General features: G+C 38.3%; 1 protein-coding gene across 1 annotated transcript in view; it reads left to right on the top strand.

Annotated features, from left to right (window-relative positions):
- The window catches only part of KMT2C (lysine (K)-specific methyltransferase 2C), a gene marked incomplete at its 3' end in the record, with an annotated part of 120148 nt that overhangs the window by 7263 nt on the left and 85551 nt on the right, over window positions 1–27334 (top strand). Inside the window, exons 5-6 of the mRNA XM_009074371.1 lie at window positions 24146–24308; window positions 24962–25133. Coding sequence (XP_009072619.1) covers window positions 24146–24308; window positions 24962–25133 — 335 coding nt within the window. The remainder of the gene's footprint in view (window positions 1–24145; window positions 24309–24961; window positions 25134–27334) is intronic.

Genomic DNA, 27334 nt, shown 5'->3' with positions numbered 1-27334 from the left:
AGTGCTCTGCTAGGTGCAGGAAGTATTTATCTTGCCAGTTTATATTCTGAAACTACATGACTGAAACTAATTTCTTCCATGAAACTTCAGTTGTTACTTTAAATATTGATGGAAGTACATATCTAAATGTTCAATCTATTTATTTGAATTGGCAATGCCTTTGGAAAAGTAGGTACTTTCGAAAAGGATGGACTCTTCTGGTGTCATATTCTGATACCATTTTGAAATGCTGAAAACATATTTCATATTGTTTTTACCACATGTAGCTACATTTTTGGTCATATTTTTTAATCATGCCTGATAGAGTTTTATAATAATTTTATTAATTTTTATATTAAATCAGCCATGCTATCAGCAAATCTCTGTAATTTTTGCTGATTTTCCCATGATCATGCTTAGGCCTTTTTATACTTGTCATCGTGTTGTTCATGCATTATATTAGAACAAAAAAATTCTGCAGAAGATACCAGTAGATGTTCTCCATTGTGCGGACTAAAAAGATGCTTTAAATCAGTCTTTCAATACAAGCCATAGAATACATTTTTCCTTGCATCTTCTGCTTCTGCCCATATTGAATAAATGCTTTGTTTTGAATAATTTAATTGATTTCTGTTTCTGCTTTCAAAATAAAAGACTATTGAGAATGAATGAACCTGACAGTATTAAGTTCTAGATGAGCAAGGCTAAAAACATAACATTTGTATGTGTGTCTGTGTATAAAAAATTGCAATAAGAATTGAAAGAGCATCCTAAAATTGAATACTTTTTTTTATTTTTAAATCACACTGCTGGAAAGTTTTTGTCCCCTTGTTTTTGACTGATGGTCATGGCTTGTAGTCATTTTGTGATCAGCTCATTCCCATCAACACTCATTTTCATTGTTCTATTCTGGTTTCTAGTAGAAATTCTTGTTGGGATGTTCCAGTTTGTGTTTTGGTTTTATTGAAATGTGTGCAGTTTTGGGCACCGTGATAGAAAAAGGATATAAAGCTATTAGAGAACGTCCAAAGGAAGGCAACAAAGGTGGTGAAGGGCCTTGAGAAAAGAAAACTCAGGGGAGACCTCATCACTGTATACAACTTCCTCACAAGGGGTAGTGGAGAGGCAAGCACTGACCTCTTCTCTCTGGCAACCAGTGGCAGGACCTGAGGAAGGAACCTGAAATTGTGTCAGGGGATGTTTAGGTTGGATAATAGAAAGAGGTTCTTCACCCAGAGGGTGTTTGGGCTCTGGAACAGGCTGCCCAAGGAAGTGGTCACAGGCCCAAGCCTGACAGAGTTCAACAGACGTTTGGACAACGCTCTCAGGGTGTGATTCTCAGGGATGTCCTGTGCTGAGCCAGGAGTTGGACTTGATGATCCTCATGGGTCCCTTCCAACCCTTCCAATCCCTTCTGTGATTCTTGGAATTTCATCCTGTTTCCATTATTTCAGTTCCATTTCTTTCTGTGTGGTACCTTGCTCCTCCCCTGTGCCTCTTGGTGGTGGTGTCTTACCTTCACATTGTCAATACCTTTTAAGCTTTGCATAGATAGGTATAATGGAGATGTTTAATTAAGAATTTTTGCAGATGCCACGTCTCTGTTGTGACAGTTTCCATTCTGGCCCTGGGTTTTCATATGCTGCACTGTAGCTTCTCTACTGATCCTTTCAAATTCTGCAAATACTTTTTAGGTACCCCTGTTGCACATGTTTCAGTGTGATGCATATTTTCTATTCAGTCTTTGCTGGAACTGTTGGAAAACTTTCTTTGTGCAGTACAGCAGTTACAGCCTGCGAAGAATGACGCGGATTTGGTTATGCTCTTTTATCCTTCTTGTGATATCCCCAGGGAGAGCAGAGTAAAGGCACAACTGTGATTGATTCTAGAGGAATAGCTAGATGGAATGGAACTCCTTTATCCCACGATCACACCAGGGAATTTTTTGCTTTTTTTGTTTTTGTCAAGAAATAAGGAGCAAATTCTTCTGTACTCCCTTGTTCCTGACCGTGAAACAGCAATGTGGGGGATGCTCAAAGAATTTACATAGAACTTGTTTGGAGCCCAAGTAATCCTGTGTTTGCTTGTGTCCAGGCTGTAGTGCTTGGTAATAGTTTTTCCACTACTTTTAACTTGTCACTAAGATAAAGAAGGCAGAAAAAAGTAGGAGGTACTGGTTATCCTATGTGATAGTAGAAAAGCTTAAGGCAAGATACTTTCTTTGTGTGAGATATTTTAAACCGGTTTTGAATGAAAGGTATAGTAATGAATTCAGTGTCTGCTTTTGCATTTACAGCAACTTGTGCTTTGCTTTTGGGCTTCTCTCTAATGTAATGTTACTGCATTTTAGAAGTAAAGTTCTGTTTAAATGTTCTGAATACTGTTGGCAATGCAGATGCAAGTATGTGCTCAGGGCATACAGAAAAGTAGTTTAAATAAAAACAAGCTGTATGCTATTTCCTCTGCTTGCCACCAAATTTGCTTTGGGTTTTGTTGTTGTTGTTTGCTTGGTTGGGGATTTCTGTCTTCTTGGAAGTCCTTCTGGCAGGAGTGACTGGTTTATGATGTGGTCTGCAGCACTGACATCTTTCTGTAGCTGGAAAGTACATTTTCTTTTCCTTCTGGTCACGTAAAAATGAATTTTTGAAGTGTAACAAACCTTTTCTTGATAGTATAGTCTGTTGGTCTGGTGTTTTAATTTGTGGAGAGTATTTTTGGCTGTTCTTACCTTGAGGGTCTCTTTAATTTGCAAGCTATATTCATGTTTCTCATTACTTAGGCTGCCTATTGTTTGCAAATCTGTTTTAACTGGATGTGACAGTGTTTCTTATTACTCTGTTTACCAGTTGATATGTCCATTTGGCTTCGCTGAACTTGGGATTGCTTTAGTAAAGCCTGTGTGGACATAGTTCATTGACCTATTCCAGAGTATGTCTGTTAATTCATTTTGGTTTTCTGCTTGGCCCTTGTTTGCTAAAGGTTTAAGATACAAAACTATAGAGATCTCAGTATCTGTGCCTGTTTCACAAAACACCTGATTAGCATGTCTTTCTTCTTCAGTTCTTTCTTTTGATTTGTTCATTTTGAAGGCCTGGCAGAGACATCTGCCCAGCTTGTTACATGTATTTGTGTCTAGACAGAGGTGGGTTCTTTGACTTTCTTTCAAAGTCTTGGGTTTGCTGTTCTTTAATATTCATGAGTGCACACACCTACATCTGCATGTGTGAGGTGTTTGAAATCCTGTGTGTCATGTTGGTTTATAACAACTGACAAATAAAAGCTGGGATACCCAGCCAGGTTTGTGGTGGCAGATGTGGTGTAGGGGCCTCAGTTCATCTCATTGCTTGTCTTGCTTATCTCAGCAAGGGAGAGTTATGGATTTTTTCAGAACTGCTTTCTAAGTTTAAAAGGTCATAAGGAGGAACTGATTATCCTGGTGACAAGCACAGTGCCAGAGTTTTTCTCAGGATGACTCTTAAGAATTCACCTTAATATCCCTGGGACTTGTGCAGTATCTAAAGTAAAGAGCTGGAACACCCAGACATGGTAGTTCCTTCCCCCACTACTTTAATAGGGTTTCATGGTGTTTTGGAGTAATTTTAGTTGAAGTTTTGAAAGAAAACTCTTCAAAAGAGAAGAAGAAGAAGAGAGAAAAGTTCCAGAGATTTCTTTGATCCAAAACTTAACTAAATTTTCCTATAATTCCTAGGTGTTTTGTTCAGTACATAAAAATCACCATAGTAGAGTAGCTGTCATGTTGTCAGCTTTATGAAGATAGACTTTTATCAGTAAGGTGTTTCTACAGATATTTGGAGTAAGATGAAAAGATGGTGTGAAATGGAGACTTAGTAAGATAAACTAAGCAAAGGAAATGGAACAGAAACCAGAGGTTTTTTTCTGGGAAAAAAATAGATGTGGAAAAACATAGTTTTCAGTTTTGTCTTGTATTTCTGGCTTCAGTCTCATTCTTTTTAATTATGCAGCTTTTTGATATTTGGAAATGTGAACTTAGTGGCATTACCATTTAAAATGTAGGGGCCTTTAGGGCTTGCATCTGCTCAGCTATTAACAAGAGTGGTTTCTGAAATGTTTTCAGGTATTTTGAAATACTGCTTTATAATTTTGGTGTTTATTTTGCATCGATTGAGTAGGTTGCTGTTTCTACATTCAGCTGAGGAAGAATAAAGTTTACTACTTGTCTCCCTTACATTGTCTAGTCATAGCTTGTCTGTATGCTACAGAGTCCCATAACAGTTGAGCTGCTTTTTTACCCCCCAATACATAAGTAGTTCAGTTCAAGAAGTGAATTTAAAGACGTGGATAATGTGTTTGGTCTAGATTTGAGCAAACTGTGCAAAGAAAGAAATGCAATGGCAACTTTCTCAGCCACTTTTCTCTTCAGATAAGATATAGAACGAGGTTTCCAAGTCTGGGAGGTTTGTGAAGGACACTGAAGTCAAAGCAGACCGTGTTGGTGGAAACCAAGGGGGAGGTTCCTATCTGGGTAGAGACTGAATAGGAGAAACATGATAGTGAGAAGTCTAAAGCAGTCATTCCATAGTTCTCTATCACTCTATTTTATAAAATGTGGGTTTCTTTTTGCTTATAATTCTCTAATAGCTCTTTGCATATTCACTTCACAGCTTTTCTTTTTTTCTGGTAATAGTCAAGTGTTTCTTCAGGACTCTTGCAGTCACACAGCTGAAAAACTGCTGTCTTATTTTCCCACCCATCCTTGTTTTTTTGTTTTAGTTATTCAGGGCAGTGTCTGTTCCCTGTACAAGGCAGCTGTTTGCAGCTCCTGCTGGGTTTCTGCAGGCAGTGTTTGGCTTGTTGTCCTTGCTGAGAACTGAAGGAATTGTTGCTTTGCAGAGAGGAAGGCTAATCAATAGTGTCTTGCCATGTTCCAGACTCAAAGTGATCTGCTGTTTTGACACTCCTCTCTCCTCTAAGCCCTTTTCACATGGTAACACAGCCTTGCTTTTTTTTTTTTTTTTTTTTAAGGCAGCTTCCCTTGAATTCTGTCACCAGAGGATCAGGCTGTTTGTAGATGCTTCCAAGTTGGGACACTGTTACAAGGCTTGCATATTAAGTCTCTCACTCAAACTGTTTCTTAAAGCCTTTTCCATCCTCTGTTTTTAATTCTTTGCTCAAGACTGGATTCTAGCTTCATGCTTACCAAGCTGAATCAAAAAGAAACAAATTGAGGAGAAAGTTGGGGAACATTTAAAATACTTATACGTCTTTCAAAAGGGTTTGTCCATATTTTGAATGCTTCTTCACCCTTAACCTCAGTACATTTCTCATCTTGTTGAAACTTGTCCATGTTTTTAATGGGGGGGGTGTGTGATTTATTTGTGCTGCTTCAAATTGAAAACCAATTTGGCTAAGATGATACTTCCTTTTGTTGTTCCTTGTATATAAAAATGAGCATCAACATCTTAATATACTGTTAACTTCATACACTGTGGAGAATTGTGCCCATTTAGCCATAGCAGTTTTTCATCTGGTTTTACTTTTTGTTGACAAGAACTATGAGAAATTGTTTAGATGACAGAATCCTGAATGTAGTGATGGTGTTGATTTCATATATGTCTGAACCTATCTGAACAGAGCATGGAGTGATGTCTTTTATTTCTAGATAGAGTGCAGGATCTGCAGTCCCTCAGTGCTTTTAAAGCTCTCTTCTTCCTTTTTCATTACTGGAAGAGCTAGGGAAAAATGCATAAAGAGAATGTCATCTATCATAACTTATACAATTTCTGGGCAGAGTCCTCTGTATTTGCCCATTTTTCAAGGGCAAGCTTTGTTATGTGAAACTCAGCAGCTCTGGTATTCCAAAGTTCCTCTCTCAACTCTTGAGTTTTTTTGTGGTACTTTAGCACGTACAAGGCACTTGGCTTCTCTTCATCTTCCCTCCCTGCAGCTTGGGAGTGACTACCTGGCTGCTCTTTGGGGTGGCTCCTGATTTTATCTTCCCGAGGGTTTTTTTTCCTGTAGTTGCTTTTGTCCTGCAACTCAGGAAGGAAGTACTGCAGGAAGTATTCATTCAAAATAACTTCTCTGCTTTTTTTTTTTTTTTTTCTTTTTTTGTGGATTGCTGTCTCTTGGAGAACTCCAGCACAGAAAGTGCTAGAGAAAGACTAGAGGAATAATGGCATATATCTCATCAAGAAGACACATCCATGTGCTTTTGGTCAGTTTGGTAGTTTCATTCAGTTCCTGGCATGTTTTGGATATACTGTAACAGTTTGGCAATGGGGGCCATGGTGTATTTCAGTTTTCCACGAATTTCCCTCTTGTTACTTTGGAGTTTCTCTGGAGATTTCTAGCCATTTCCCTGCTGCTGCTGACAAGTATTGTTTTTAAAGGACCATAGTGACTAAGAGTGCAGCTTTGGTAACAGTTTTAACACTGCAGATTATCTTCCTGGAATTACTCTGTTCCAGATCGGTTTGGATTTTGGTCACCTAAAGCCAGATCCTTTGTGTCTTGGAGAATGTGAATCACATTGTTCTTACAGCTTGTTAATGACATCAGAAAGGCTGTGTCAGTTGTTTAATAACTGTATTTTCCAAGTTCTGCAAAGCAACTGCAGTATCTTAAAATTACCATAATTGACTGTGGTTTACTACCCGTAATTCTAATGGAACACCTTTGTGCACCATAAATGATGTCAGTACCACTCGGGTAAATCTGCTCAGGTTCAAGAGTTGCCATGGGACCTGTCTGTATGTTCAGATTTTTGCAGGTCCAGCAGTTTGAAAACAGATATTTGCCTGCTTAATAACATCTACAACTTGATTGTCATTAGTATTGTCACGTGAACAGTGATTAAAGTATTCATTCATTTGACCAAAATTAGCTTTACTATGACATACTGTTGTTAGTTTAAGGTCATAGAGTCACAGAATGATCTGAGTTGGAAGGGACATTAAAGATGTCTAGTTCCAAGTCCCTGCTATGAGCAGGGACACCTTCCACTAGCCCAGGTTGCTCAAAGTCCCGTGTAATGATAGGACAAGGGGGAATGGCTTCAAACTGAAAGAGGGTAGGCTGAGATTGGATTTAGATTGGAAGAAGCTCTACCCTGTGAGGGTGGTCAGGCACTGGCACACATTGCCCAAAGAAGTTGTCGATGCCCCATCTCTGGAAGCATTCAAGGCCAAGCTGAATGGGGCATTGGGTGACCTGCTCTAGTGGAAGGTGTCCCTGCCAATGACAGGGTGTTGGAACTGGATGATCTGCAATGTCCATTCCAGTCCAAACCATTTTTTGACTTGGATTCTACTTTTTTCTCTGCAGTGAAACATAGAACAGAAAAATGTAAATTGCATTTCTAACAGATAAAGAGTTTTGTTCCCTATCAAAACAGAACCCCTTTAAAACTACAGAGTTTAGGACTCAGCTTTCAAAAGACAGTTTCCAGTTTCCCCAGTTGTCTCATAGACCACATTTTATAGAACCAAATAATGTCCATTTTTCTCTGTCCCTGCTGGTATTTAAGACAATGAAGTAATAGTTGAAACTGAGTAAATGTGAATCAAGAACTTTATGCTTCTCTGCTTCTAATATGGTTTTGTAATTATTTTGGCACATAAATTATGGATACCTTGGGATCTAATTAGACTCCACACTTGCATGTGGATCTTCAGTGGTGTATTTAAAAGTCTAAAAGGATTGCTGTGAATTAGAGTGGGTCTGTCTAAATAGTATGGCCATAAAGTGAGAGGCAGTAGCATGTTGGAAAATGTGGCTAAGTTAAAGACTAAGCACTTCTGATGAAAGAAGGGGTCTGAAAATTATTTTAATTTTGAATTTTACTTTTATTGAGAAGAAGCCCTTCGTTTATTTTCCTAGTCTTTCTGGTGTAATTCTTGCTTGCCTATGAATGCTTTGATATTTGAGTAAGTCTGGGTGCACGGCTGAGGGAGAGGTTGCTTGTGAGTGTTGATTGTGATAATGTAATTGGGGTTTGTTGAATGAAGAGCTGATCTGTTTTTCCTTTCCCCACCAGTTGTTAAATGAATTGGTATTTCAGAGTTGTACTACCTGGTGTGAGTTATGCTGTTACCTTTTCAAGTCAGCTAGGCAGTGGAAAAAACCAGTCATAAAAATCTACAGTATTAAGCTGAAACTATTTAATTAAAAACTTGTTTCTAAAGTAATCTGATAAATATTAGGCTGATCTTTTTTCTCTAGTCAAAGTTTCATTTAAAATAAATACAGAATTTTCTAGTTATTTTCTCATAATTTAACATTTTTATTGTTTACATTCCAGTAAAGCTAATACTATGCTTCAGTGTGTTAAGATCTTTGGTATTTTTACAAGTGGAAAAGTTTATTATAAATATGAAGAAATATGTATTTCAATATTTTTTGTGTCATATTTATATAAATATTGCACAATGCATATATCATATTTATACATGACACATGCTCAATTTAGCACTTTTTAAAAAGAAGCATCTCAAGAAGCAAAAGATGTTCCTTTCTTTAGAGACCTAAAACTCTATTCTGTGTATGTGCTAATATACAGTAGAGTATCAATACATCAAATACTGACAAAGCATTTGATTTAGAGCTTTTTCTGGGTACTTGTTTGGAGTGGTTTGTTTCTTGACAAGTGCAAATACTTTAATATGACTTTCCAATCTCTGTAGTAGTTCCTTGTGTGATAACCTTGGTGGATAAAGGAGCACGTGGTCATGTGAGACCTTTCCAATCTCTGTAGTAGTTCCTTGTTTGATAACCTCAGTAGGTAAAGGAGCACATGGTCATGTGAGATCTATTTAGCTATAGTTAATTTTTAGATTGTCTTCAACATGTTGATTCTATTTACAAGAAGAAGACAGGCTTTAATTTGTGACTCACACTTTGGAGGAGAATTTGTCTTCTCAGATGAAGCAGGAGAAAAGATGTACATTTTAAAACACATCTTTTTTTGAGATTTTTCTTTTGATGTGCTTTGTCCTGAGCCATCTGTGAGATAACAGCTGTGTTTGTATCCCTACCTTTTTATTTCCAAGTATACGTAAAAAAAGTATTGTGAGATTGTCTGCATAGAAAGTAGTACTGAAGGTGCACATTACATCTCACTGATTAGAGTGAAACTGTGTTGTTCCTTCTTTGGTCTGTAAGAACTGAATTCTAAAGCTTAACCCCTGACAGGTGTTGCAAAGGGACAATGACCTGTGTATGGAGTCTAATATTTACGTGTTAGGTTTAAATAAAAGTGTCGGGACTGTTCTTAAACTGTCATTTTTTCCCCCCATTGCACAAATACAATTTCTCTTACTTCATTGTTCTGGTCCCCCTACAATTTTGCATCCCTGAACAGAATCACAGTATCATTTCTGGCAGGTGAATCTGCCTAAATGATCTTTCCCATAATAACTGCATTGTTGGAATGCAGTAGCAAACGAGGAAGGAAAACACTTGGTTTACCCAGGCAGCATGAAGTGTCTTTCCTGAAGATGGTTTGTGTGGCTTCATCTAAAGGGGAGTGTTTGATGTTTCAGCCTCACCCATTGCTTTTTCTCTCCCAGTGCACTGGTGCTGCTGTGTTCCTGCTGTGCTGCCAGGAGGAGGTTCTTGGGGAGCTCACCCTGGCAGTGCTTCCTTGGCACTGAAGTAGGAAAGCAGAGTCAGCCTTAGAGTTTTAAGTCTGTGTGTTTTTTCAAGCTGAATTGCTTTGAAAAATGCACCTTTCTTGAAGCCCTGATGTCGAATAGGTGTGTGCTAGAATCAGGAGAGAGGTTGTGGCTACAAAGATGTTTCTGAGGGGGTTTTGATGCTGAATAGACTATAGGATTGTGGATGCTAAGGGCAGTCTGTGAGGTGTAGGAAGCAGACAAAATGGACTGGGGGCACAGAAAGAGACTGAGAGAGCAGCAGCAATAGCCCAGAAATGAAAGCCGAAAAGCTTAGCTGAGAAACATGAAAGGGCCCATGTTCCTGGAGGAATTTCCAGTGCAGGTTTCCTTTATTCGCTAACATTCACTGAAATAATTTACTGAAAGCTCTGAAGAGAAATTGTTCAGTGTGTGTTCCAAACTGCTGAAGTGTGTTTCACAAAGACCTTTTCTTCCCTTTTGCATGACTTGAGTAGAAAACACTTTTTTTTGCGTAGTAGGCCCAAAGAAATTCTCTTTATTTTTTTTCCTTCCCCAACCACCCTTGCCCTGGTGTATTTCTTCAATGTTACTCTGAGCATTAAGGCAATGGCACAGTAGTTCACTAACATTTCATTTCAAGATTTTATAATCTATGGGGGTTTGTGTGTTAAAACCAGGGAGACTCTGATCTCTGAAGGAGGAAGAAAGCTCAGTAAGGGAAAACCACAGTGTCTATCACATTGAGAATGTACCTTCTTCCTTGGCTGGTGCTTCAGTTTGCTGGTGGGACTGACCCATTTTGGGGCTTTGTTGTAAAACATGAGAATATGGATAGTTGAGCTCTCCCTCTTTGAGCTTTCTGTGCTCAGCAGCAGTGGCACAGTCCTTCAGTGTCTACGAGGGAGAGAAAATGACAATCCAATGCCCACAATTTTTAAATGTGGAACAAGGAAATTAAAAATAATCCTGTTTTAAAATGTGTAAAAATATTTACAAATTTATTTCAGTAATGATCCCGTTGATATTTTTGGCAAATATGAAGACTGGAGCTCTGTATGTATTTAAAAAGGCAGGAAACCCATCCCCCTCTCTTAACCAGAATGCCAACAGTAAGCTCATAGAAACTTAGGCAAGGAAGTGTGGCAGTACCACCAATCTCCTCACCTCTGTAGGTATTTGAATGCAACCCTCATTTTCCTACCTCACTACCACCTCCCTCATGCCTGCTTCTTATTTAAATATTTTATATTCAGTCTTTTCCATAGCTAATGTGGATTGATCTGTTGAGTTTTTTTCATGTTGGTGCTCAAGGGTCTAATTTTGCCTTTGTCTGATGGTTGTATTTATGGAAAAGGACGAATTGGTTTTTTGGAGTTAATATTGGTTAGTTTTAGTCAAAGAGAGGTTGTTGTTATGCTTTGAGCATTATAGAAATAAAAAGGCATCTTCAGCAGTCTGTTCTTTAATATATAGCACAGGAATAAAAGGGAGAAGTACCTCTGTGGGACTAGTTGTAGGTATATATATATTTGCTCAGCTGTAGCTTTGCTTGGTTAGTGTTAGACAACTGACTCTGATCTTGTTTTTGTAGCAGTTTCCCTTTTAAATAGTATTTTATTTAAGAATGTCTTTTAAATTTTTCATGGATGTGGGTCATATGCTTTTTTTTTTTATTTAATGAGAACGTTAAAGTCCAGACTCTTTAATGAAATTAGAGTTATAAAGTGGTTTTGATTATTCCAGTCAAAAGAGTCTAAGTAATATTTTTCCTGTTTAATATAAATCATATTAGGGGTTTTAACCCATCCTCAAAAAAAATAAATAATTGTACAAACATATTTTAATTTAAAACTCATGAGTACTCATGTTAGCCTGTTGGCATCAGTTTGCTTTTAAGCAGCAGCCTAAAAACTACTTCTGAGATTGGTGTACTCAGCAGCTTGCAAAATCAAACCATTAGCAAAAAATAGTTTTGAACTCCCTGAAGATTCTGTTATTGACTTCCATTAGTGTAAGTTCTGTCCCAGAGTTGCAGATTGAGCATAAATATTGCAGGCATCAGTATGAAGTAGTGCCATTAATGCAGGTGTCGTTGAGTGTTTTTTTAATAACATGGAACAAATCAGGCATGAGAGAGACATCTTAGGAATCTTCACAAATTGGGCTGACTGCCCTTCATGTGAGAGTGCACAACACTCAGTGATAGATACAGACATTACATGCATTAAAGCTGTTTTTTTCTAGTGACCCAGGCAACTATTGAGAGTCATTTTTTAATGTGAAAGAAATAATGTTGCTTATTTTAATTTATATAGTTGTCCTCTCCATTCTGCAGACCTGACCTGGGAATAAAAAGTAGGCAGACAGTAGTAGGTCTGATGCCAATAATGAAGGTGTAGGTGTTCCATGAATCATAGTTAGGATTAATAATGAGAATCCTATTGAATAATATTAATTGAAGAACTGATAAAGTGGCATGTTCTCGGATCAGCACTTCCCATAAGCTTTTTTAGCAGTGTGTTTTTTCTTCAGTGATATTAATGTTTTCTTTCAGATCTGTCATTTTTCTGTTCAGTACATCAGGGAGGGAAAGGAGCTGTTATGAAATAAATATTTGTTTCTGGAAGCATCTAATGTTGGTTAAACAACTTGATACACTGTATTGCAGTGACATGGTCTCACTTCAGATGCAAACATGTATTCAATCTGTAATCTAGACACTTTTTTTTTTATAAAACTGCAGGTGTTTCCACATGTAGCCTCTTCCCTTCTAATTTTTAATTTATAATATAGTATTTCCTTCTGTTCAAAAAAAATCTTCCCCACTCTGCTTCTGTATGAAATTGCCTTTCAAAGGGCTGCGAAGAATGGCAGATTCTACAGAAAAAAAAAGTGAATCTGAATCTAAATAAATTGCTGTCAAACATCCAAGCAAATATTGAAGGGTTTTTTCCTTTCAATTACTGCAAGTTGTCACGGCATTATTAGATGTTATTTGTTTGGTATTTTCAGGGAGATGTGTTGACAAATCATAAACCTTTAAAAGCGAATAGAGAACTTCTAGAGAAATGCTACAAGAAGACAGTTCAGTTATTATTCTTCTTTGACTTTGTGAGGGAAATGCTCATTTTCCAGGATGCAAATGGATTTGATAACGTTGAATAAGTAAGAGTTTCAGGTTTTTCAAATGTCATCTCAGGTGAGTTTTTTTAATGAGAACCTTGAAATAGATTGTGAATCATTGGGAAGACTGTTACCATTACACATCCATCACATCAGAACGTGCCTTGGGCACCTCCAGAATGTTTGCTTCCTGTCAGACATAAAATACTGTGATGGATAAATCCCCCAGTAAAGGTCGGGCCTGGCAGCAGTGCTCACTCGGCTGAGAAACTAAAAGGTCAATACTCAAGATTCTGGTAGGACTGGAAGCTGAGCATCACAGTAACGTATGGTTCTACTTTCACTCTTAATTTTATGTTAGCTTGTTGGGTTTGGTACTTCTGGAAGTTCATTCTGTAGGTGAGTGTGCACTATTACAGTCTTTTGCACCAGTTCAGTGTTTTTCAGCCTTTGATGAACTCTTTGAGAAACTAAAAGGTCAATACTCAAGATTCTGGTAGGACTGGAAGCTGAGCATCACAGTAACGTATGGTTCTACTTTCACTCTTAATTTTATGTTAGCTTGTTGGGTTTGGTACTTCTGGAAGTTCATTCTGTAGGTGAGTGTGCACTATTACAGTCTTTTGCACCAGTTCAGTGTTTTTCAGCCTTTGATGAACTCTTTTAATTGAATACAGTCTTTTGCACCAGTTCAGTGTTTAGCCTTTGATGAACTCTCTTAATTGAAGTAGATCGATTTTGTGGTAAACCATCTCTAGCCTTATGGGTGTTTTAAGTAAAATATTCATTTTAGTACTGTGACAGCATTAGGATGTCATCTGATGCTAAGATTTCTATGCCCTCAGATAGAATTGGCTTTAGAAAGCAATGATTGCATCTTGATTGTTTTAACCATCTGAACATTCTCTCTAATACTACTGGAGCGCTCACATGAATTAGCTGAGCAGCCTGTGTCCCTTGAAGGGTTTGTGTGTAGATGATGATGATGATGATGATGACTTTTAAGCCCAGGAACCACAGTGAAGTAGGCTTTCCACTGTGTTGGCCTGTGGACAGTCTATGCTTAGGATATGTGACCTTGCTGAGGACTTACAGCCTGGTCTGTGTGGAAAACACATTGTCCAGAGCCTAACACAGAATGCACAATACAGCTCTCAGAACCTCAGGCTGGCTGCTGCTCTTTCTCCAGGCCCACATCTTTAGTTGGCCCAAGTTGTTTCCCCTTCAGTAGTTCTGATGTATTATTCATGTAATTTCAATGTGGTTTTACTTTCGATAAAGGAATGAGATTTCCCCAATTGACTGTAAACATGGTGAGAAAAAGCTTTTAGGACATTATTCTAGTCCTAGTTTAGCTGTAACCAGCTAAAATATAAATATCAATATCTCCTTGTCCTGTCATTAGAGATTAAGGAAAAGCATTATGAGGAAGTAGGGTTGGTTTGACTTTGTGCTACATATGAACCAGAAGCTTCATCTAATTGTTCGTGCCTTACTCCTTCAAGGGTGGAAGAAGCCTGTTACACATAACAATGTTAAAAACCACATGGAATCTTGTTGTGGAGAAAAGGAATTTTAGTGTAAAAGAGACTAAGTAGGAATTGGTGCTGGAACAGAAGTAAATATGTACATTTGCTAAGGGAATCAGTGACATATAAAGCATAACACTAATCCCCAGCGGTTCTTTTGCATTCGGTGGCACTTACATCTCTATAATTAAGAGCAATGGAATTATTTAGAGGAGAACTGTGTACTGTTACAAACCATTCTTTTTTTAATTGAACAGCTGTAATTCCTACCAATGAAGCAAACTATATTATAAGAAAATGATTATTAGTTTAAAATGCAAAGTTAAATGAATGCAAAATTAACAAACAGATGGTGAAGAATTATTGTGCTTTATTTTTTACTCCTGGGTAAAAGGGCTCATGCAGGATTGTAAAAATGTCATCACACTTCGTAAACCTGAAAGCAAACAGAATTTGCAGTTGTGCACATCTGTTTTGGGACACTGCTAAAGGGTTAGAAGAATCAATGTTGTTTTCAAATAAGGGTATTCATCAAAAGGATATCATTTACTTAACAGTTATGGCTTCTGCTAAGCATCAGACTTAATGTTCTGTGGAGTTCATTACAAAATTTGGCAGCTTTTTTCTTCAGAAGCTACTGAGGCAGCATGCTGCAAAACCAAAATGAACAGCCCTTCTTCCCCTCCCCTCCCTGCAGCCCAGAACAACAGTTGAATTACCTGCTTAGATGTTTGACCAGTAATTTCAGGATTTTAAATTCTAGGTAAAAATGTTGCACTTCAGGATGCTTGCCCAAGGAATATCAGTGATGGAATGGGATGGAAAGACAAGGGGTTTATTTGTTTATTTCAGTGGCCAGTGAATTAAAAAAAGAATTCTGTTTGGGGATACCATGTTTTGGGAGGAGCAATGGGAGAAATGTAAGTGGCTAATTTAGTCAAATTGAAAAAAAGCCTAGAAGCCCCAGCCAGATAAAACATGTGAAGCCTTTATTAAGCAAAGAAATTATATTAATGTTCAAGCTGGTGGTTTCAAAGTATGCCATGTAATTGCTTTGTTTGAGCTCAATTTACAAAAATTAGTGAACTGAAGATGTAGGATTTTGTTTACGATGACTCTGTGCCATTTGGAGAGTGCAATTTAGGAACAGCCAAGGAAATAGGAATTATGAACAATAAGGTACTGATTGCAGCCAGTGGGGAAGGAATACTAAGGAGGTGCTCACTAATGAGGAAGGTATTAAGGGCAGGAAATTCTTGGATTTTTTTATGTCTGTACATAATCCAGAGTTTCTTGTCACCCAACCCCTACTATTGCTTTGTAAATTAGGTGTATCATTGAGCATACATATATGTAGTGACTTTGACTGACATTAACATTCTGTCAAATCATGGTGATATATCTACAAAGTCTTTGTTAAAGGAACTCGTTATTAAGATGATAAAACGAAAACACAAAGTTAGGTTGTCTGCACACAACTAACATCCTTTGCACACAGTGTCCTTTGCACACAATTAATGTCCTTTGTGTGTATGCCTGAATGTGCATCTTTAATCGTGTGGTCACATGCAGAACACTTTGTGTCTCGTTCAGACCATAGGGTGGACACTGTTGTTTCAGTGTAAGTCTCTTCAGTGTTACATCTTTTCATTGTTCAATGTGTAGGTATATAAACTATTCAAATACTGCTGAAAGGAAAGAATTAGACTATTCAAATACTGCTGAAAGCAAAGAATTACACATTTCCACATGAGTTTTCCTGTGATATTTTTACTATAATAAACATGTGAATAACTTGTCTATACATTTTTCCAAATAGCAGATTTAGGTGGTCTTTTCCTGCATCTTAGGCTCCATTTTTTCCTGAGAGAAGTTGATTTATAAAAAGATTTTTACTTAAAAATAGCTGCTGATTTGGATGGTAAATCTGCTTACTTAAAAAGTTGCACTGATATTGCACTTGGTTGGAGTTGTAAGTATACAATCTATGGAGAAATCAAGGCTGAATTTTTAGGGGGGAAAGAGCCCCTAAGCTTTTAACAGTAAGGTTAAAGATAAAAAGAAAAATGTAAGAAAAATTTTGCTTAGTGCCTTGCCCAGTACCATAAAGGAGCTCCATGAAAGAAATGAAAATAGAACTCTTTTGCAGGCTCAGTTTCCATAACTCTTTTTTCTCCCACCAGCCATTCACAACTTTTCTCAATAAATCCTTTTTTCCTTTTACAAATTAAATAGCCTCAGAAGTAACAGTTTCTTTACTGCAGAGACTCCTTTTAAGATGTCTGTTTTGTGCACTAAATCCATGTTTGCTCTGCTGTCCTCCTTGGGTTTTAGTGTACATACATATAGTCATGTATGTGTGTGCATCTGTTCATTACCTGTGTCTCTGTGTTGCCTTGTATTTGTCTGACTGTATTATTTCCTTGTGTCAGGAGAAAAAAGGAAAAGGCAGACCTCCCAAACTGAGGGTTTAAAACCTTTGTGGCTACATACAAGGCTCTGCTATTTGAGCTGGCTGAGTGATAGTGATACAGCACCAGGTGTCAGAGGACAGTGTACTTTTCCTCCTTGTAATCTTCATCCAATTTCAGTTGCCTCAGACTTCAGACTTTTCGTTCAAGGTGATATTTTTAGCCACTTCCACTCTTCCTTGTTGTTCCTGCGTCCCCTCTCCTTAACCTTTCTATTTCCTTTTTTCTAGGTTCCTTTTGAGATCTGTCCCTTCACCATTTCCCGTGTCTTCGCACCTGAGTTCCCATAGCTCTTTATCCAGTTTTAGTGCCCAGGTTTGGTTAATTGGTCCTTGAAGTGTCATCCCTGCCCCTCCTCAGCTTCCATCTCCATCCATGGTTTCTCCTCCCAGTCTCATCAGACTCTTTCAAGTCCCTTTTGTCTCTTTGTCCCTTATTTGTCCATCTGCCTGTGAACTGAATACTCCTGTTCTCCAGATTTAAGTGACAGTAGTATCAGAAGCCTTAGGGATGTCTGCTTTCCATTCCAGTGGCTTATTGTGCTTAGGCTGAGAGTATTTATTACAGACTTCCTCTGTCTAATCCTTGTCAGATGAAGGAATCTTTGCAGAAGTTATATGACGTTTGCTAGAAATTGGAGAGGATCAGTCATGATTGATGCAAGTAGGTTTTTCCATGGTTCTTCACTAATGAACATTTGAAAGTTTTCTATGTTAAAAAAAAAGAAGATAGTTTTCTTAATCTTGATCACATCTGAATAGATCTGCAGGGGAAGGGCAAAAGTTGCATCCCCCACATTAAAATTCCTGCCAACTTGCAACTCCTGTGAGTGAAGCTGTTTTTAAGATGAGCAAAATGTTTGTCTTGGAGGTTTTTCTATTCTCAGAAAGGGCTGAAAAGTTTTGTCTAACTGTTCCAAAAGCATTTAAGAGAATTTAGACATGTGTTATGGCAAGCTTTAGCCCAACTTTTACTGTTCAGAAAGCTTGCATAAATAGAACAGAATTTACACGGAAGTCTTTCTAAACAGTCCTCATTCACATCCCTTCTTTGATAGTGCCACGTGACAAAAGCTTTGGTGTGGACTTGGCTGTAGTACCAATAGAGAACTTGTGTCCATATGTTTTAGGCAGGCTTCAGCCCAAGGCTGTCATCTAAATTTCAACCTCCCTGTAGACATGTCTACCTGTGAGCTGTGCTTAAATTCCAATTGCAGGCAATGGAGATCTGGCCAGCATTGTCAATAGATCCTGAAAATGGACATCCACTGTTTGGTCAATGTTATTGCCATGAAGTAAATTCCATAAAATGACTAAGTCTTTATTAAGTGTAATGGGAGTTTAAGTAGTTGGCTCATATATAGGCACAAAATTCAGCTTAATGTTTCGATGTCCTTCTCTTCTCAAGCCTTGTGTCGTTTGGAAGCAAATGAGACTCTAGGAGAAGTAAATTCTCCTTTTGCATTGAATGACTTTAGCTACAGAGGACCTGTAGCATAGACCTAACATACAGAATGCTTGAGCCACTTCAGAATCCTTATATATGACCTCGGAATGTAGGAGCTGTGCTGGATTCAACAGAAAGTTGACTTCATCCCAGTATCTTCCACAATGACCAGTAACAGATGCCTAGAGAAGATCATTAAACAACAAGCATATAGCAGTGTTTCCCTCAATTATTTTTTTTTCAAGCCTCCAACAATTTGTGGCTCAGCCTGTGCTCTGCCAACACAAAGGAATGTCTACACATACTTCTAAAGACCTTCTGAGCATGAATCAAATGGAACTGGCACAATAGTCTGTTTCCTGAGCCTGCCAAAAAGCAGCCTTAAACCAAAGCTGATGATTTCTGTTCTTGCCTTGTTTGTCCTGGAGTTGCTGATGCTGAAGCCTAATAACCACAATTTAAATTACATTAAACACTATTGACCTTCTCGTTGTTGACAGCCTAACTAAACAACAGGCTCATGTGTGCTCTTCTGTCACGGGGAGTATTAGAGGAGCATTAAGGGAAGAGTTGGTTGTTGGCGGTGGAGGAGCTTAGACTCACTCAAAACATTTACATTATCCTAAATCTTGTCGAAAGCAGGGAGGTGAATAAAAAATGTGCTTTTTCCTCACAAAAGTGTGAAAAAAGCAGCAAAGGCAAAGTCTGGGGAGGAAATCATATGCATGCAATTATTCCACGAGCTTATGTAATGATGATGAGAGCACAGTTTCAAGGCACCCAAACCCTTCTGTGCAGCTTCAGAGCAGACAGGGTTTGGCAACATTTCCATTATGTGAGGAGGAACTTTTGTGCTATAAGGTTTATGTGTTTTCCTCTACCTCTTTCAGGTTTCAGATAAAAAATAGTATCTCCCTTAGCAAACTTGCTTCTTACAGGTTATGAACCTATCACAACTGTTACAAAAAACACCCCTGCAAAATGTGAATGCTTTCTTCTCCCAGTTTTTAAATGCCTCGATATCAACACCATTTATTTAATGTAATTTTTTTATGAAGGTGAAAAGGAGAGACAACTGATGGAATGGAGTAACAAATAATCACTTGTAGAGAGCCTGAAATGGCCACACTTAAAGGGATTTTTGCTTTCTACTTTGATTACATGTGTTGAGTCACTGTGATAAGGATTGAGGAAGAAAAATGACTGATCTCTGATTGACTTACTTGTTATGAATGGAAGTAATTTCCAAATACGTGACATGAGTAATATGAAATTAAAAACCGAGAAGGTAATTTCCAGTACTCCTGGAAATGTATGTTAATTAGTACCTTTTCTAATCAGCAGGTCAATGAAAAGCCATTAATTGTTTTTATGTTGCCATCTCACTGCATTGTGCTCTTTAGTGCTTTATGGTACTTAAACCAGTGTATTTGACACAAGAAGTGCTAATGGTGATTAGTGTCTGTAAGCAATATAAAGCTTTTTCTAGATGATGGAGTAATCAATGAAAATTATCAGAACTACCAGAGAACATATTTCATTAGTCACTGTTTATAGAAAAATTTCTTCGTGGTCTCATTAATGACAGGTTGTTAAGGTCCAGTTCTCATCAGGTGCAGGTTTGTGTGACGGCAGTTTTCAGTAAATAAACAGTCTGGAATTTGTTCTTACAGGTAATACATTAAATTGTTTAACTAAGGACAGATGGCTTGTGTGCATTTTTGGGTACTCTATCATAAAATTTCTTACTGTTCTCGTAGGTTTTGTCAGCTGGTCTTTTTAAAGAAAAAGTTCATAATCAGTGTAAACCTTTTGCCATTTTGCTTAAAAATGTTTTGTAGTTCCTACTACTAGCATTTAGCTTTACTGCACTGATCAGGCTGCAATTATGGATTTATTCAAAGTCCATATTTTTGCCTTTCCGTAATGTCATACTTCAAAGAGTTGTTACTTGTCCAATTGCTGAGACATTGGTGCTATAAAGTCTAAGGGCAATAAATTAATGATAAAATGTGACCTTTGATTGGTTCTTGGTGCTATGTGGATGAAATCAAGGGCAATAAATTAATGATAAAATGTGTCCTTTGATTGGTTCTTGGTGCTATCTGGATAAAATTTTACATTACCTTACGAGCATCTTTTTCTCATCTGAACTTGGACTGAGTTTGGAGTACTCCAAAGTATCGAGCAGCAGGAAGGTTCATATAAGGCTGGAATGTATATTTTGTCAGGTTTTTTTTAATGGCGAACTTGGACTGAGTTTGGAGTACTCCAAAGTATCGAGCAGCAGGAAGGTTCATATAAGGCTGGAATGTATATTTTGTCAGGTTTTTTTAATGATATAGGAGGGTTAGAAATATGTAAACAATAAGGTGTTGCTCTTGTCACCATTCTCCAGTTTGGTCATCTGTTTCCATTAAAGCTGGTGGCAGTTGTGATATTCGGCTGAGCTCACAAGCCACAGGAAGAATTAACCTTTTTGTTCAGTTGGCTTTGGTGCAATTGCAATTCTAGCATAGAGGTGCAAGGTTTGTCTTCCCAGAAATTTTGTGTGGTTCTGGTGCTCTGTTTCGTGGAGGATGTACTCTGTGCAACTAGAAAGCAGAGGAGGTGATTAGCAGGTTTTCTTATGTTTTCTGTTAGTTCGCTTAGTTCTTCCTGTTTCACTCTATTTGTATAACAATGTCATATTTGATCTAACAGAATTAGTGAATAAAGGGAATTTTAAAATTAAATTTGAAAGACTGCATAGCTATTTGCTTTGAAAAATTAGTTTCTTTTCTGTCTGTATGAAAAAAACAGATGTAAAAGAAAAAAAGTGAAAAAGGGCCAAGCAGAAAGAGAAATGTGCAGGTTTAAATGATGGAAATTACAATAGTAAGAAGTAGCAGAATTAGGTTGGGCTCAGTTTTCTTGCTATGGATGAGTGAACTAGGAGCTTGTTGAAGAGAACAGTTGGTAACCAGTGAAGTACTTTTTAAATAGGAAAATAGTCTGCTGGCTCCACTTTAGTGACGTTTATTTCCTTGAATGTACTGTGAATAAGTAATGAACTCTCTCTAGTTTTCTGACACCTTGTAAAGTTGTTTTTTCCCTGTAGAACAGGACTGTAAAAATATTTGATCCATGAACAAAACAGTGTTTGTCTTGCTTTGACAGTTTACCATTTTCCTATACCTGCCCTTTGAATACTCAGATTCAGCTTCCACTCCCTTCACATAACACCTCATTTTGTGCTCATGCTAATGAATCTGGAGACTCCTGACTCTCCCTGGCTCTGGCACTACCCTCACACTGTGATAAAGACACTTCCATTCCATAGGCTTTATGATTTATTCCTTTGTTCCACCTCCTTCTGTCCTGATGCCATATTTTAGCAATAGTAAAGTAGTATTTGTTACTGAGTTTACTTAGCAGAGCTTTTAAATTTTTTTAATTTGTTACTGAGTTTACTTAGCAGAGCTTTTTAATTATTTTATTTAATATGCTTTTGCAGTTCTTTTGGGGTCATAGCATGGGGCCTGGTTCCAGAGGAGAGTTGGCTTCTAGTGCTGGAAAAGTAACTCTTCTCATCAACATCTGTTGCCAAAAAAATCCCTTTGGGCATTAGTTTCTTCAGACTGCTTTATCTCTCTTATAAATTCAGCAAATGTTGATATTCTGTGCTTTTTATTTGCTTCAGATGATATATACCACATTGTTTTTAAAGTCTGTGTTTTACTTATCTGCCAAATGCTTTTCATTGCCAGCGCAGTTTAGCAGATGGGTTTGAAGGGTTCAATTACATGTAATTTGGGCTTCCATTTTTCTCCAAGCATCTTTTCGTGGTTCCTTAAATCAACATCAACATCTTTCCAGGCTTTGCAGTAATCCTGTAGTTTGCTCATTTCTAATAATTTCATCATTTAGTCATATAGCATTTGGGAGAAGGTATATTCTGATTTTATGTTTGCTATGTACCATGATTGATTGGTGGTTTTGAAAAACAGATGTGATGTTTAAAATTGCCATTTAAATTGCTATTTAGACCATTATTCCCAGCTTTTAATAAATGTTGGATACTTTGAGTGCTTACACATCTTTCTCAATTTTCTTTCCTGATTAGATAGTTATTAAGGGCTAATAATGGGATCCAACGAAGTCTTGTTGGATACTTTTTTTGAGCTCCTCCCAAGTTTCCATTCCCGTTTTTTTTTGTACTGAGCAAAGTCTTTGAAAAAAGCATGGCCTGTAAGAGCTGGGTCTTAGCTGTGACCTGGGCCATCTCCATAGGCTGTTGGAACGTCAGGTATGGAATAGTGCTGTGGGCTCGATCCTGCTTAACATGCATCCATGGTTCATGGAGTTGGAGGCTTTGGGCTGTATTTTCATGATTTCACATCTAAGTTCAGGCTTTATCCTCAGCAAGTCCTTACTGACGATATTATTTCCTAAAACAAGTTTCTTGCAGGACTTTGGTTTTGTTGTCGGTCCTTAAATGTAATTACTATTGCTGCCTCCTCCACCTGCTTCAGGAGCTCCATGTTGTTATTTACTTGTCTTGTCCCCCTTCCTCTCCTCTGCATTTCAGCTAGTAAAATAGCTGAATACACCTTTTCCATACTGCTAGTAGGTATTAGAGATATGGATAGAGGTGAGATGTCTTGCAGATCAGACTAGACCTGCTTTAATTTCTGTGCCAAAGCACTTTATTTTTTTACACTGCGGTTGTGTTTAGCATGTACTAATATTTTTCTGTCTATTGTCCACGAGTTGTGGTGCAGGCAGATATTTTGCTGAAGATGTTCATTTCATCTGGTTTTAAGAATATCAACGTAGCTGTTGACACAGGCAGCTTTGTGATTTGTGTTTCCATATGGGCTGGTGTTGATATCTGTGGACTTGTAGTAGCACTGTTTCATGCCTAATTTCATGCCAGGATTTGAAACAGAGAAGAATTATGGTAATAAATATTGTCTGTATTCTAAGAATTGAGCAGTTGCAGTACATAACTTTTCTTTGATTTGGTTTATGTTCATATTTGGATGTTACTTGACACTTGAGCTAGTAATCAAACATGTCAGTGTTAGCATTAGATTTTTATTATGAAAAACGAGAGTCCCTGAGCTCAGTTGCTGCTGTATATTATGTATGTCTTCCTGTGAGCCACTGACCTGTTTTTTGTTAAGTTTGCTCAAAATCATACAGTGCTGTGCCTTAAAAAGTATTGTTGCCTTGGTGAAAAAGTGCAAAAGCATGTTACAGTGCTTCAGGGACTGTAATTAATCTGAGAAAGAAAAAAGACTGATTAACTGAATCAGAAAGGTGTGGATGATGTTTTACAAGCAAACTGATAGACTCTGGTCCCTCTGGACTAGAGAACTGGAGAATTATTGCGTAGTTTTTTCTGTGAAAGTATTTCTCTGGTCTCTAATAATAATCCTGCTTATTTATGATTTCTCTAAGTTTGGTGGTGGTATTTGGATAGCCTTGAAAGGCAAGATGAGAAGAAAGTGCAAGGTTATGTAATGCATTATAATCCCAGAGAGAATTGGATAATGTCAGGAAGATTTTTGGTAGAACATCATATTTCACTTCCATTTGCATTTCTGATTACAATGTCTATGGTTTTACATTGCAGCCTACAGAACAATGTGGTTTTTAGCCATAACCTATTGACAGTGTGGTGTGGTCTGTCTTTATTCTCTGAATAAGCTTCCAATCCTCATTACTGAAGGCATAACTCAAGTTAGATAGCATAGACCAAAAATGCTTTTCTGTGACAAGAAACATCTCTGCCATCAGAGTGCACTGAATGTTTGAAGTTGAAAGGATCTGGCAGTGCCACTCAAAAACACCATCCACTAGTTTCCTTCTCCTGAAAATCCACTGCCTTATACCAGCCAAGGTGTTTTGTCTGTTAACTGAGGCAGGGGAATAGATCTGGCTGAAAATTATAGGAAAAACAAGTTTTTAAGTGATTTGTTATGTTGTTTTACAGCGATGTGCATTTTGTAAGCACCTTGGAGCCACTATCAAATGCTGTGAAGAGAAATGTACCCAGATGTACCATTACCCCTGTGCTGCTGGAGCAGGCACATTTCAGGATTTCAGTAACTTGTCCCTCCTTTGTCCAGACCACATTGATCAGGCTCCTGAAAGATGTAAGTACACTGTGTTTACACCAGGTTTTATGAAAACCATTGTGTGGTAGGATCAGCTTACAAGAGAATTTGTTTAGACCCTTTCTCCCAGTTCATGTAGCCTAGAATGGATGTATGTTCAGGCATGAGAAAGATGCAAGTTCATACTCTGTTTTTGAAGACCAACAGTGGTTCACAGCAAAGTTAGTATTGTTCTTTTAATGGAGGAACATGGATAGGGTTTATAGCAAGGCTTGTCTTCTGTCAGGCTTTAGTTCAAATTGGTGACCTGCTTACTTGTCCTAACTCAAGTTAGAGCAACCTTATGGCAAACATTTTGGCTGAATAATAGAGTTAGATCAGTTAGGAGCTTTATTTTATGCCTGTTTCATAGAGGAGTCGGTCCTAAAGTTATCAGTTTTGTCTCAAGGAGAATAAAACTGTTTCTTTTTGTAAGACTTCAGTAACATTTAAAATGAATGTACTTTTGGCATGAGATTAGTTGAGAAAATGGAATTAAAGTAGTAGCTATTAAATATATTGGTTAAATTTGAATTTCGTAAGAATGACCAAATTTTGTGTGCATGTAAGAGCTAATAAAGCATTTCTTGGTGTCTTTGAATTGTTCATAATTGTAAACAAAATAATAATTGAAAAAAATAATTTCTTTGTAGCAAAGGAAGAAGCAAATTGTGCAGTGTGCGACAGCCCTGGAGACCTCTTAGATCAACTGTTTTGTACTACCTGTGGCCAGCACTACCATGGGATGTGCCTGGACATACAAGTTACACCTCTAAAAAGGGCAGGTTGGCAGTGTCCTGATTGCAAAGTGTGCCAGAACTGCAAGTAAGTGAGAATTAAAGGACATGGAGGAGAATGGTGTGAAATTGATGTGCTGTGATTTTAAAAGACCTGTTTTATTGTCGGGTTGTTTTTTTTCCAAAAGATGTAGATTATTTGCCCAACTATATCTGTTATGATATTGTTTTAAGTAGCTGAATACACCTTTGTCTTGGAAACTGTCTTCTAAAACAGCTGAGTTGGAAGTCCTCCACATTATACCCCCAGAGTTACCATTATCTTGGAAGGTTCTGGAGAGCAGCAAAACCTTACAAATTTTTCTGCCTTTTATACAGGAGGATTTTTCTCAAAGTTACTAAATACATTATTTTAATGTAGTGCCTTTCCAGTCTGGGAACCTGTGCTTTTACTCAGCTGACAGTGCATATACCTAGATACTGGGTAGGACTCCTGCATTGGGCCCTCTCCCATTTCATGTCTTTTGGAGGCAAATAATGAGTCATTGTAAAAACAAAACCATGGCTCAGTTGAGCAAAAGAAAAAAGTGGCATGAGTGACCACGATTGCACCAGATAAATCCTGAGACAATGGAACTTAATTGTTGCAATATTGTAAGGGTTCACTTAGAAAATTCTGACTGTTTGTATGTTTGTTGTTTTAGAACTTGATCTGATGGACACTGCAGGGTTCTTGTGTTTGCTTGTTCTTTGCTTTTTTTTTAACTGAAAAAGAAATAGGAGTTTTGTTCAGCTTTAGTCAGATCTGCTGAGACAGTATGAAGGAAAAAACCCCATTTTGCTGCTGCCTGATGTTTCTGATCAGTCATTGCTTTGCTGTTTTGCTAGCAGAACACTTCGTATTTGTAAACATTCACTCAACCCTCTTCAGAAAAGGTTCTTTCCTGATCACATGCAGTGGATAGCAAATGCCAGCAGTGGAGTTAGGATAGAGAAGCACATTCTAAAATGTATCCCTAAAAATGTTGTACTGTGTAACTACAGCATCTGCTAACAAACCTTCTCTCCAGTGGAAAAGAAGAAGAAAATATGATGTTTACACACCCAGTCCATGGGACCTGATGCAATACATCTGCAGGTCCTGAGGGAACTGGTGGATGAAGTGGTTAAGCCACTGTCCATCAGATCTGAGAATTCGTGGCAGTGTGATGAAGTTCCCACTGACTGGAAAAGGGGAAACAGCCCTGAATTTTACAAGGGGAAATAAGGAAGAGACAGGGAACTGTAAGCTGGTCAGTCTCACCTCTGTGCCCGTTGAGATTATGGAACAGATCCTCCTGGAAGCTGTGCTAAGGCACATAAGGAGGTGGTGGTGACAGACAGCATGGCTTCACTGAGGGCAAATTGTGCCTGACAAATTTGATGCCTTCTGTGTCGGGGTTACAGCAACTGATGTCGTCTGCCTGGACTTGGGTGAAGCATTTGACACTGTCCCACATGGCATCCTTGTCTGAAAACTGTAGAGACATGGATTTGATGGATGGACTACTCGATGGTTAAGGATTTGGCTTGATGGTCACACTCAAAGAGTTGTGGTTAACAACCAGGTGTCCAGGTGATGAGTGGTGTTCATGAGGGGTTCGTTTTTGGACTGTCGTTGTTTAACACCTTTTGTCACACATGGATGGTGGGATTGAGTGCACCCTCAGCAAGTTTGCTGACACCACCAAGCTGTGTGGTGTGATCACCATGCTGGAGGTAAAGAGTGCCATCCAGAGGGACCTGAACAGGTTTAAGAGGTGGGCCTGTATGAACCTCATGAAGTTCAACAAGGCCAAGTGCAATGTTCTGCATCTGGGTCTGGGCAATCCCAAGCATAAGTATAGGCTGGGTGGAGAATGGGTTGAGAGCAGCCCTGGGGAGAAGGACTTGGGGGAGCTGCCAATGTGCAGTTGTAGCCCAAAAACCAACCATACCCTGGATTGCATCCAGAGCAGCATGGGCAGCAGGCTGAGGGATGTGATTCTCCCCCTCTGCTCTGCTCTTGTGGGACCCTACCTGGAGTGCTGCATTGAGCTCTGGGGCCCCCAACACAGGAAGGATATGGATCTATTGAAGTGAGTCCAGAGGAGACCACAAAGGTGGCCAGAGCACTGGAGCACATCTCTTGTGAAGGCAGGCTGTGGGACTCGGGGTTGTTCAGCCTGGAGAAGAGAAGGCTCCAGGGAGACCTTAGACCATCTTCCAGTACCTAAGGGGATACAAGAATGCTGGAGAGGGACTTTTCAC

Source organism: Acanthisitta chloris, unplaced genomic scaffold (genome assembly GCF_000695815.1).
Source record: "Acanthisitta chloris isolate BGI_N310 unplaced genomic scaffold, ASM69581v1 scaffold7445, whole genome shotgun sequence".
NCBI lineage: Eukaryota > Metazoa > Chordata > Aves > Passeriformes > Acanthisittidae > Acanthisitta > Acanthisitta chloris.
The sequence above is the reverse complement of the archived record's forward strand: the minus strand, read 5'-3'. Positions and strand labels throughout refer to the sequence as shown.